This window comes from Xiphophorus maculatus, chromosome 22, assembly GCF_002775205.1.
Source record: "Xiphophorus maculatus strain JP 163 A chromosome 22, X_maculatus-5.0-male, whole genome shotgun sequence".
Taxonomy (NCBI): domain Eukaryota; kingdom Metazoa; phylum Chordata; class Actinopteri; order Cyprinodontiformes; family Poeciliidae; genus Xiphophorus; species Xiphophorus maculatus.
This window is the reverse complement of record NC_036464.1, coordinates 13,119,257-13,131,615: the sequence shown is the minus strand read 5'-3', so window position 1 is coordinate 13,131,615 and position 12,359 is coordinate 13,119,257. Positions and strand designations below refer to the sequence as shown.

The 12,359-nt window shown below is 37.0% G+C and overlaps 1 protein-coding gene across 3 annotated transcripts in view; it reads right to left on the bottom strand.

Moving 5' to 3' along the window:
• Positions 1-12,359, bottom strand: part of LOC102221205 (FERM and PDZ domain-containing protein 2-like) — a 33,771-nt gene that overhangs the window by 19,824 nt on the left and 1,588 nt on the right. For all 3 annotated transcript variants that reach the window (XM_014469284.2, XM_023327822.1, XM_023327823.1), the window contains exons 2-20: positions 11,055-11,202; positions 10,715-10,878; positions 7,483-7,548; positions 7,212-7,391; positions 7,017-7,089; positions 6,561-6,641; positions 6,328-6,403; positions 5,041-5,194; positions 4,767-4,838; positions 4,388-4,562; positions 4,066-4,201; positions 3,326-3,464; positions 3,070-3,222; positions 2,796-2,981; positions 1,899-2,061; positions 1,506-1,761; positions 1,340-1,416; positions 802-879; positions 581-688 (exon numbers count right to left, since the gene is read on the bottom strand). In XM_014469284.2, the coding sequence (XP_014324770.1) occupies positions 581-688; positions 802-879; positions 1,340-1,416; positions 1,506-1,761; positions 1,899-2,061; positions 2,796-2,981; positions 3,070-3,222; positions 3,326-3,464; positions 4,066-4,201; positions 4,388-4,562; positions 4,767-4,838; positions 5,041-5,194; positions 6,328-6,403; positions 6,561-6,641; positions 7,017-7,089; positions 7,212-7,391; positions 7,483-7,548; positions 10,715-10,878; positions 11,055-11,178 (2,461 nt within the window). In that variant the 5' untranslated portion in view covers positions 11,179-11,202. The remainder of the gene's footprint in view (positions 1-580; positions 689-801; positions 880-1,339; positions 1,417-1,505; positions 1,762-1,898; positions 2,062-2,795; positions 2,982-3,069; positions 3,223-3,325; positions 3,465-4,065; positions 4,202-4,387; positions 4,563-4,766; positions 4,839-5,040; positions 5,195-6,327; positions 6,404-6,560; positions 6,642-7,016; positions 7,090-7,211; positions 7,392-7,482; positions 7,549-10,714; positions 10,879-11,054; positions 11,203-12,359) is intronic.

Below are 12,359 nucleotides of genomic sequence, written 5' to 3'. Positions count from 1 at the left end.
AACCAATCTAGCTCTAGTTCTTCATGAACTGGATGGCTTGACACAATTGAAAGAGCTAAAAATTCTGCTCTAAATTTTGTAGAAATATGTCAATCATGATTGGGTTATGCATCAGGATAAATCAGCAAGTTCACCTCTGAGTGACTCGAAAATTTCTTGATTTAGCCTAGTCAAAGTCTCGGCACAGATTCCATTGAGCTGCTCTGGGATGACATTAAGAAATTGTTAATGCTGAAAATCTGCTCAGTATTTATAAACTAAATAAATTCTGCAAACAGTATTAGGCCAAACTTTCTCTAATGTAATATGCAAGACTTTTAATCAGTTATCCAAATATTTGATAGCAGTTGTTGCTGCCAAATGTAGCAAAATCAACTGTAGGGTTTGGGAAGCTTTTTTCACAGTTGGTTTGAATATGTTTAGTTTTTTCAGTGGGCCTTTCTTTCTCTGGCTTTTTGCATTTACTCTTTGCCTCACATTAAAATCAGCTGCAGGATCTAAAACAATTAAGTGTGACAGAAAAAAACCCCTGAGAAATCAGCATCAGGATCAAATGTTTCCAAGTCTCATTCCTCCTTACCAGGTTTGATTCGTCCATCTTTGTCTGCAGGGCCATCAGGCACAATGGAAGCAATGAATATCCCCAGGTCAAGTTTTCCTGTGTTGTCCTCTCCTACTATCACAAAGCCTGAAAGAAACATGGCAAGGAGGCAACCTGCTTAGGATTAAACTGCAAAACCCACAAACACTGTAATCTTTTCATTTTTTTTAAATATTCAAGTGTGATTAAGAAATACTCACCAAAACCCAGTTTGGGATCTTTTTTCAGTATCACACAAACTATCTCTCTCTCAGGTGGTGTCCGTGTTGGAGTATCAACTAGTAGAAAAAAAAAAAACGTATTTACTTATAAATGCACTTACTATAAATTGGATTATTTGTTCTAAAAAAACAAAAACAAGGATTGAGAGGATCCTTTAATAAAATAAAGATGAAAAACATGTTTATCCTAATGGAGATGACCAGTTCAGACTGAGTCTATGTGAAGTAGATGTGTTTTAGCAGAATTATGGATTCTTCTTTTGATGGATTTGTCTTCCCGATGTCTGTGTTGGAATTCTTCAACGTTCCTATACTTAATTAAGACCAACAATAAGGAGAGGGCCAATTATCATCAAACAGGAAAAAAAAATATGATTGTTGTGTTGATTTCTAACATGCAAGTATAAACTAAACCTAAACAAGCAAACGTCATTACAAAGCTTGACTTGACAAACGTTTGTACTTTGGTTGTTAAATATGTGCAACTGTATGTGAAGAAAAGGTTTATTATTGTCACCTCTTAGAGAAGAAGAGGCATCAGAGTCCTGCTTTTGTAGTGAGATGCTGGACAGCCGTCTGGGAATCCCTGGAGAGCTACAACATATACGAGTATATCTATTTATATCACAAGAACGCCAGTGACCAAAGAGACAGTTCTTGTTATCATCATCATCAGAAATTACCTCCAATTCTGTCGCTCTTTCCCATCCCTGAGGTCTCCCGTTCCAGGCAATTCCTTGTTCAGATCTCTGCCCATCTCTCTCCTCATTTCTCTCTGCTGGCGCAGTCGAGCTTCCAGCTTGGCAGTAAGATCGTCACAGGACTTGGAGAGGGCGTCGGCCTGGCCAGATGTCAAACCTACATGGTTCAGCATGCCCTCTGAGCAAGATATCCGCTTCAGGCTCATGTTACGGGCCCGGTATGCAGATATGTTTTCATCTGGAGAACAAGAGACAAATTGTTTTTATTTTTGTCTTTGTTGTGACATTCCTGTTCAGTTTTTTTTTGTGTGGGTGTGTGAAACAACAGTGGAAAGTACGGTAATATATTTGGCGAAATAACTAAAGCCATCCCACCAGGTATCATTGTGTGGTTGAGCTGTCGAGATGTCATCTCGCTGTGAAATTTGTGCTGTGCTGAGCAGAGGTTCAGGAGGTACTGTGCAATTTTAGAGGTTTCTGTTACAAAGATGTGCTTTTTACCGCTGGGTCCACCACACTCTATGATCAGCTTACGACGCTGAAACACAAACACGGGTCAGGGTCATGACTATGAACTGTAAATATAATTGTTTTGAAACATTTAAGTGAAGATTAAAACATAACAAAATTATGAAGTATTGCAAAAATTCTCATACACTTCAAATATTACTTGATACACCAACAGATGCTTTATGAACAAACACAAAGTGTAATTCATAAATGCAAATTAAAAACATGGGAAATGTGGCATGCAAATGTATATAGTCCCCTTTAGTTTGACTCCCCTGAAGAAATTAGTGGGATAACTATTAGCCACAAATCTGGTCCTTTATGGAGGAATAGGAAGAATAAAAATATGGTTGAAAGAAGACTGCTGTTCACAGTCACTCTTCACTCAAAGTCAAATGCAATAACACTTTATTGATCCCAAAGGGAAATTAAATTTTTTTGAAACTCGTATTAATTCAAATTCTTCAAAGAGTTATTGTAGCTAGAGATGGCTGTTGGCAGGGAAAATCTCTTGTAGCGGTTTGTATTACAGCAAAATACAACTGGTGAAACATTGGCAGTGATTAAAATCACCATATATTGCCACAAATACAGATTTGTCTGAGCATGAAATGTACTACAAAGTCCCATTTTCAGTTCACCACATGCAAGCATGTTGAAGAAGGAATAATGTTGTTGTAAAACCAAAAATACTTCCTTTGCAACATTTTCTAGAAACAGTTTGGAACAAAACCTAAGTGGAATGTCACTTATTATTTTTACCCCAGTGGATATAGAGTCTGTTTCCCTCCACAGAAAGCGTCTGGTGACAGTACGCAGGTGGTTCTTTGTCTCATAGACGATGATTCCTTTGGCGCACACTCCCAGAACTAATTCTCCTATCAATGGTCTTTTCTCTCTTCCTACACGGTGGAACATAACTCCATACTCCGGCAACTGTTGGACAATCTGAGGGGGAATTATTATGAAAAAGTTCACACAATCACCTTTCAAATTAGCATGTCATAAGGGAAAAGTAAGGGAAGGGTGCATTTACCTTTAGGTACTCTGTTTCTGCCTCTTCAGGCAGCAAATGGGCATGACTTGCATGAAGTCTCGGCAACTCCTCTCTGATGATGGGTACAGCGAGCTTCTCCAGCATTCTCTTGGATACATAATGCTCAGGTTGATAATAGTCTTTACCATACAACTAGACAGATACAAAAAAAAACACACACACACTATTGGTCACACTCTGACTCATAAAGTAGGTATTTAAAATATTTTATTATTTTTCTGTGTTTCATCTGTACCTCTGCCATATAGTCACCAAACTCAGCCTGCAGAGCGAGAGCAGCCAGGAACAAGCCTGTCTCCTCGTTACAGTAAAGTCTGTCCTCCAGGATATCTTTACGCAGCTGTAAGTAATACTGGTGCTGAGTCAGTCTGTGCCTAGACAGTGAAGGAGCAATTATTATTCAGGTACTATTTACTGTCACTAATTAACAAATTAAAGCAATTATTGATGTCACTTCTGGGATATATATTGATGAATAAATACAGCATAAAATAAAGGATAAGAAACTGTGAGTTTAGAGACCTGAGTTTAAACTTTCAATGAATGTCCTATTGAATTATGTCAAAAACCTGCACAGTTTACACATTTCATGTGCACAGGTTGAGAAGGTCTACTTGGTGTACCTGAATTGCAGGAGGATTTGTTTTCGTTTTTGCAGATACAAATGTCTGTATTGGTCTGAAAACCAATACAAAATTGTTTTGTAAAATTTTGCCTGTCATCTGCGTGTTGTCTCTAATTACATCAAATTCTGTTCTCTGTTGTTTGAAATTGTCACAATGCTTCCATTTTTAAGATTGGTCTCTTTCTGTGTCCGGCTTGGATTTTGAGAGCATTTCTTGTCATTTTTTCCAAGCTGATTTTTTTTCCACTGACATTTAATGTCATTGAAGCTTTGCTACGCAAAAGAAAATAATGCTGAAAAAAGGCATCAACTCTACGCAAAAGTAATGAACTTGAAAATGTTGCACTTACAGAATGAAGGCAATATCATCAACAAAATATTTGACTCGAAGAAACACCAAGAAGGAAGATATCTGCCCTTTTTTCCAACTGTCAGGTGCAACTTTGGAGATTTTTGTCTCGTGTTCCAAAAAGAAATATTCATCATCTGCAAAACAGGACAACGACAACAGCAAAAACTATCAAACCCTTTCTTTGTCTCTCTGCAATTACTACGGTAATTTCTACAAAACAAATGTTCAATTAGAATCATATTTATGACATTTTAAATATAATTTCTGATTTGGTCACTTTTATACAGACAGATTAGGTCCAATTTGACATGTCCTCTTACCATCTAGGAAGGAAAGACCAAAGTAAAAGTGCTCCACCAAGTTTGCGTGAGCCACCACCATGTCAAACACATCTCTTGCCCTGGATTTAATGTCACAGCGAACAACCACGTACTGTCCGTTAGGCAGCACTACAGTCACTTCTCGCTGAGAGGAACTTGAATGGCCCTTTTTGGACTGTGGTGTGCAAACACAGAGAAATGCATGCACATAGAAAAAACAACAACAACAGACACACTGAGAAGGTTGTAACAAACATGCAACTAAGCATGTAGACAGGTCAACGTGCGAGAACAACAACTTAAAGAGCGTGGAAGAACATACAAATACACCGATAAGGGGTAGAGAGAGAAACAGGAAGACTTGAAATCAATAATTTACCACGATAGATCCTGGAAGCTCAAGAAGAATTTGCTGCTCATCTGGCATTCTCATAAACTCCGGACCCAATGCCTGAAATATACAACATATAATTAAAAACCTTATAGAATATTACACCTATTTTATGCTGTTTTTCTTAATTGTCTGTTGCTAAATTCAAATTTTCCCAGTGTTAACAAGTTCGATCTCAAAAAGGGTCATATTCCCTTGCATCTTTTGCTCCTACAAAGCATTTTAAGTCTATTTATCACAACAAAAGAGCTCCTGTTCTTACCTTAGCTTTTCTCTGGCTCAGGCTGAGTGAGGATTCACTGAAGGTAATGGAAGGACTGTGAGATCTGCCTGATGCTTTTGGAGAGAAATCGTGGTGGGGGCTCCTACCAATCCAGCTGCAGTTGCTGTCCCTGCGGCGTACCCTCCGAGGGAGCCTGATGGGACAGAGGCAGGGTAGGAAGGACATAATGAGTAATCGTTGTGTGGACGAGCTGAAAAGTCAAACAACAGCAGTGAGAGTCACGTCCCTCCAAAGTCAGCACAGACAATGAGAAAGACGAAATGAGGAAGGGAAATATTTACTTGCATTTCTGCTTGGAAAATGACTTTCACTCATTCTTTCTATTAATTCTACATTAACTTCAAACTTTTGAAGTAACATTTTAATTTTCATTGCTTTTTGGTGGGTCAAAATTACATCAATATACGTACAACTTCAAATGATTTTCTAAAAAATTAAAAAAGATGCAAAAGTTTATACATCTCCAAGGAGCATTAATGTCCCTGATATATAATCATTAATAATTGATTAAATATTTCTAATTGCCCCTTGACCACATGCTTTTTGTAGCCACCAACAACCTTCTGATATAATTCCGGTTAATTGTTTGATCAATCTTAATGTTGTTGTAGACCTCCTTTAAAGTTGTTTGTTTTCTTTGAGCATTGTCCAAAAATTTTCAATATGAGACGGGGGCTTTGGAAATTTCATAATCTTAATGTTAGTTCATTTCATTGTTTTTTTATATAGATGTACAGAGGCTTATAGACCCCAAGATAACTGTATAAACTGTCAAGCATGGTGGTGGTAGCATCATTAACAAGTTAATTGATTGTAGCTTAAACACAGTATGAATAAATCTGACTCACATAAACCTAAAAAAATTTCCAACCTTAACTTTGATGAAAATGTCTTACTATTCAGGAATTAGTCATAAGTCTTACCAGAATTATGCCAGAAACATTGTGGCTTTTGCAAAGAAACATTTAACCAAATATTTTTGGGATGCTATTAAAATTTGAAACATTTGAAAATAACTTCCAACTTGTGAATGAAAATCTTGTATTTAAAAAATACAAGTGAATGGTTGTGTTATTTTATGCAAGAAAATAAAAAGAGTGGAGTAAAACCTATAAGGTCTCAAACAAATATGATATTCATGACCACGATGAGTGTATGCAAACTTCTGACACAAGCAGTAAGTATGCACAGCTTACACAGAGATAATGAAAATAGTAGAAACTCTCTGTCTCCCAGTGAAGATGTGCTGATGGGTATGATACATGCCTGTCTAAAGAAGACTGGTACAACAGCGTAGGTGAGCTTCTTGGTCTTTGTCTCCAAGGTCTTTGAGGTAAACTCCCTAAACCAGAAAAATTAAACAAATTACTTCTATACATTTTACTTTATGTCATGTAAAAAAAAAATCAACTGTGAAATTACGAGATAAGCAAGTATAAGATAGTAACTTAGAAACAATAAAGAACAGCTCTAAAGCATCTTTTGTGTTGTGTGTTTACCTGACTTTGAGTCAGAGTCCGTTGAGTACCTCCGCCCTTCAGCACTTCCTTCACTGAAGTCCGATAATGGCCCTCTCTTTCCTGTCAGGCAGGTAGGAGATGAAAGATGACAGCAACATTTGATTTTTGTCAGCCTCCGAGCTCCTCTAAGACACTTATGTGTATGAATGCAACTGAAGGATGATGAAGGTTTATTCTGGAGCATCCTGCATGCTCTGTATCTGATTACTGGCTCCAACTGAACTCTAATCCCAGGCTTGCTTGAGGTTAAGATCTTAATCCTGTTGACCTCTATTCTATCTTGAGTCAAAATGTAACTGTAAGGTAATTTCTAGGATAATACACATGATTGAGTTAAAGTTTTATGCAGTTCAAGGCACAACTAAATAATTTTTGTATCATTTGAACTGTATACAAGAGAAGATTATTTATCAGAAGCTAAAAAGGCATACTCACTGTGAAGTCTCTCCCTGATCATTTGGCTCCTGCCACTCAGAGGAATGTTGCTGTCTGGCAGAGAACCATCCACCTAAAAATGAAGGAAAGCTGTCATGCCTTTTCATTTTGGACACATAATGTATAAAATTGGTTGCAGAGAAGGTGCAAAGCCAGAAAGGAAGAACATGCAGTCCTCTGATATCTACGACTCACTGATTCGTGAAAAACCTCCTCCACGAGCTGTCGAACAACTTTGGTGGGCGGCAGCAGGTTGGAGGCCTTGTGTTGGGATTCACAGGCCTCCAGAATTGATGTGAGGTTTACCCTGCGGTGAGCCAGGTCCTCACACATGCTGAGGAGGATGCTGTTTAGATGGTCACTCAACTGAACTGGCTGAAAAGGTTTTAAAATATCATCACAAATGGCTAAGCCAGTGGACTGTGGAACCAGGAAAAAGGAAATGTATTGTGTCAGGGACTCTCACCTGATTTTGAGGTAGCTGAAAATCAACCGACCAGTAGAGAGTCATTCCCAGCGAATATACCAACATCTGTGTAACGAAGTATATTTGTTGAGGAACAACGCAGCATGTTTCTAGAACTAAGACAGAGATAACTGGCTCTAAAAAACATGTTAACTGTCAGGATCTGTGTTTTTCTGTGTATTTATTTAGAGTTTTCTGTGTCCCTGAGTCTTCGTGTTGTCCTGTCTTCCCCTTGATTATTTCCCAGGTGTGTCTTGTTTCTGTGATTACCCTCCCGTGTATTTAATGTCACCCGTGTCTCAGCGTCTCTGTCAGGTCCTTGTCAATGTGTCTTGTCCGTGTGTGTAGCCTGTTGCTACCAGTGCTGAGCCCTAGCCTTCCGCTCTACTGTGCTGCCAGGTTTTTTGGATTTTTGGAATTATTTAAGTCTATTTTCATCATTAAACTTCCATCATTCATCTCATCTGGGTCTGCTGAGTCTCCCTCACTGCTTCCACCACAACAGTTCATGAGATTAACTTTATAAAGATTATGTAGCTATCTTTCCTTGGATTTGACATTTATTATACTTTTAACTGTTTTTCTAAGTGGACTTTCAAAATGTCCTCAGAACCACCAGTGTGTTGAAAACAGTTATTTATTCCTTATATGGCTTTGGATATGCAAAATACAAGATGCATTTGGCAACACTAGGTTGTCTAAGTCAAGTTGTTTATCCGAAAGACAGATAAATCTGCTAAGATTTCTCAGAAAAAGAGATGAAAAAAGGTTTAATTAAGGTCAATTGGCTAATTCAGAAATTCAAAAAGCTTTCAGTTGATTAATGATTATTCATAACTTTAAATATTGATTTTATGCAGTGGACTGATTACATGTTTGAAAAACTGAACTGTAAAACAGTTTCAGATATGAGATGGTTGTTAAGCATTATAATGATAGACATGTGGACCAATAATGAAAAATGTTTTGGACATCTAAATACCATTAAAAAATAAATTAAATAGATTCAATTTATCACTAGTTATAATACATAATTGTGATAATTTCTCCTCTGGAAGTAAATTTTTTGAAGAAGATAAGATCTGAGGGTCAGACTGAATGTCACAACTAAAGAAGAAAACTTGTCCAATCGGGTCAGAGAGAAAGAATCAAACATTTGAGATCTGTTTGTAATTAATCTCCCCTTCACACACACGTTAAGAATCCTTTGAGCTGATCTTAACACGTGTCACCAAGAGGACCTTCCGACTGTCATGTAAATAAATGATGTTTTTTTTTGTGGTCGTTCTGGTACTGAAGGCTAAATGCTGTTTGTGGTTTTTAGCGGCATCTCTACTTTTTCTTTTGTTTTCACTCATCTATCTCAGAGAATAGACTTTAACACACTTTTGTTAGTTTATAAATCACTGAACGACTTAAAGCCAAAATAATTTTAAGACCTGTTGTCATTGTGTCAACCTTCCAGACTTTTCAGGTATTCTGCTCCTGGTCTAAATTGTTTACAGCTGGCTTTCATTAATAATAACTGTAGTCTGCTTTCCAGCTTTTTACCACTTTATTTTGCCACTGCAATGTAACGTTTCTTACTTGTTTGTTGTATGTTTTCATAATGTAAAACACTTTTAATTGCCTAGTAGCAAATATGTGCTAGCCTTGCCTTGCTAGCTTTCTAGCTTTGAGTAAGACTCATTCTATTTTTAAACTATTTTAAAAAATAACTCATGTTCCTCAGATGCATAATTTAACCAACAGAATCAACAGGATGATAGATTTCATCAAAGGAAACTCTTATCCACACAGATGATGACCAGCGACTTTTAAACAGCTGTATAATGATTTGCTATGTTGTTATTGGCTGGTTTGTTTGCAAATAGCCTAGAAATGTCCAGCCATCATATTGTTAAGGAGATAGACAAGTTCTGTATCCCCAAAATTAAAATGTTTATGTATGAAATCTGTGCTTCTGCCTCAAAGAAAAGAAAAGACCATGTGAAGATTCTGACATAAGTTGGTAAGAAAGCATTGCATGGACTGAAAGCTCAAGCAGACAGGAAGAACTCATTACTCAAAAACAACATAAAGTCTAAGGGAGAAAAACGTTCATTTTTGATTAATTTAGACAAAGCCCAGTTTTGCATTTTTGGCCATTTTATTGAGACACTTGGATAAAAATGGGGGAAATTTGTAAGCCTGAAGACACCATGCAAATCATGAGGTATGTTGGTGGCAGCATTTTGTTGTGGGGCTGTTTTTTCTGCAGAAGGAACTGAAATGACATTATGAAGAAATATTTAGGCAACATGAAGACATCAGCAGTGAAATTAAAGATTGGGTGCAAATGGGTCTTCCAAATGGACAATGCAAAAAGCATACAGCTAACGTGGTTACAAAGTGAATTAAGGGTAACAAAGTCAATGTTTTGGAGAAACCATCACAAAGCAAAGCCCTGATGTCAGTCCAATAAAAAATATTCTAGGCAGAACTTGAGCAAAGTGGCCTAAAATCCTGACTAACTTTCACCAATTTAGTCAAAATTCTAACAAACTACTGCAAGAAGCCATGCAAAACGTCAGATCAACATCTTATGCTTTTAAAAAAAAATGTATGTAAACTACTGAATGTAAGTAAAGTTAACAGTATTTTCTAAAAAAAATATCTGGCAAATTATTCTGTCATTTAGAAAACAAAAATAACTTTGGTAAATATCCCTGACCCAAAACACAAACAATATTTCTGATTTTACTTGAAAAAAGAAAAGATATGTTCCTCTTAATGCAGTGTATGATTACTGCATGTATCAGCTGTGTCTTTGAAGTAATTTTGTAAGTTCTTGTGATTTTTTTGTGTGAATTAAAAATACTATAATCTATTTAAATTATTTTAAAATGAATTTATTTATAATTATATTAAATAATTTATTACACATCTAAAACCACAATTTAAAAAAAATTATGTTGCCTATATCAGCCACTAGGCGGCGTATTTACTCCTTAGTTGACCTTCAGTTTCTCTTGTCCTGAGATTTTGCATTCACAGGAAAACCACATCTGCTTATGAGAGCCCTGACTTGGTAATCAGTTCTGTCAGTTGTAAGGTGAAAAGGTCCTGATATGAAAAAAAAACAAGCAACAACAAAAAACAGCAATTGCTACATAGCTGCTGCTTCTATCACGAAGGTCTTTTAATCTTTTAAACGAGGTAGTAAGACAGGGATTAGGACTCAAGCACTGACCCTATCAGTGGCAGGTTTGGTTGACCCGGCACGGTCCTGCAGCATCTCGGGAGCAGCAAACGCAGATACCTCATCTGATAGGCCACAGTTCTTAAAAGCTAAGGAGCCAGTGGCTGACAACAGCAAGGAGGTGGGGCTGATGATGCTGCACATGTTGTTGTGACCTGAAAAAGACAAGAAGTCCAGGAAAATAGTATGCACAAAGATGTCTTTCCACAACTACGTGACTGTGGGTCGAACTCATTTCAAAACAACACGGGAACGACAATAAGGTGTGGTCACAGCAAAGAAGCGTGTTATGTGAGCCAGTAATGAGGAGAGGCTATCTGAAACGCTTTACCCTTATAAGAGACATCCATTAAACACTCTGCAGCACCCAGCAGCAGGGACCAGATCTCCTCCTCCAGCAGAGGTCCCCCCCGGGCCTCCAGCACCTCAGCTAATGTAACAAATGTGCTGCTCATTCTGGCCACATTCCACACACACACCTGGAAACACAAAGAGCACAAATAAAACACCAGAAGCTGAGATGTCATTCTTAACATAATTACCTGTAAATTAGATCAATGTTTTGTAATGTTAAATGTAAATGGAGCTAAATACAAAAATAAAGAACCACCCCAAATTGGAAAAGCACTGGAATGATTATCAGGTTTTCAGCAGATACATTATTTAAAGCAGAATGATGCAGTAAACATGCATGTTGTAAACCCCCACAGATCATTAGTTTTTATTAAGATGCACTACAGCAGAAACTAGGATTAGTGTTCTGATATTGTAAAGAGAGAATCCTTAGAAATAAGATAAGAATAACATAGACTCTGTTGGTAAACACATATGCTGGATTTTCCATGGATCTCAGCACTTTAATTAAATTAGACTAATCAATTACTGAGGTAGCTCTTTTCAAGTAGCATTCAGCTGTCATGCTTGCTCCATCAGATCTTTTTTTTGTCACTTTCACTGAGTTTACCTACATCTTTCATTGCAATAATACAATTGTTGGTCTGCTTTTAATGTAACAAAGTAACTCAATTACTTTAGGCCTCAATTAATCCCTCTGTTTAAAATGAACTTGTCCTTGACTTACAAGATTAAATGTGTGGCAGAATAAAACAAACACACTTATCACTAATTACATTGTAATGCTAAGAGTTACAACGAGAACATTGTATTGAATTGAAATCCTACTTTTTAGTGCTGCCGAGTACATTGTTATTATGATAACATTTACCAACAGAATCAACATCCTATAAGAAATACTAAGGGGAGCCAGTGTTGTACCACCGTTTTACAGCCATAGTTTGGCTCTAAACCATGTCATTGTAGCTCTGACTATTATAAGTAGTCAAAGAAGAAAATAGGAGGTTCACAGGTGTTCCCACACAGTCATCAGTGAAAACCTCTGTAGCTGTGCTTCTTCAAAATGTTATTTTGAGGATCTAACTTTTAAGGAATGCAACAAGCACCAAAATGTGTACTAGATTTACTAGCTGATCTTCAAAGCAAGTTCTGAAAGCTTGTTTTGCACTTAACTTTGAGCTGCACAATGTATATCAAATCAAAGTGACCTTCTTATTATCAGTATGAGCAAAACTGCAACAGCAAAGGATTGTTTGGATGCTATTTTTAATAACAATTTAAA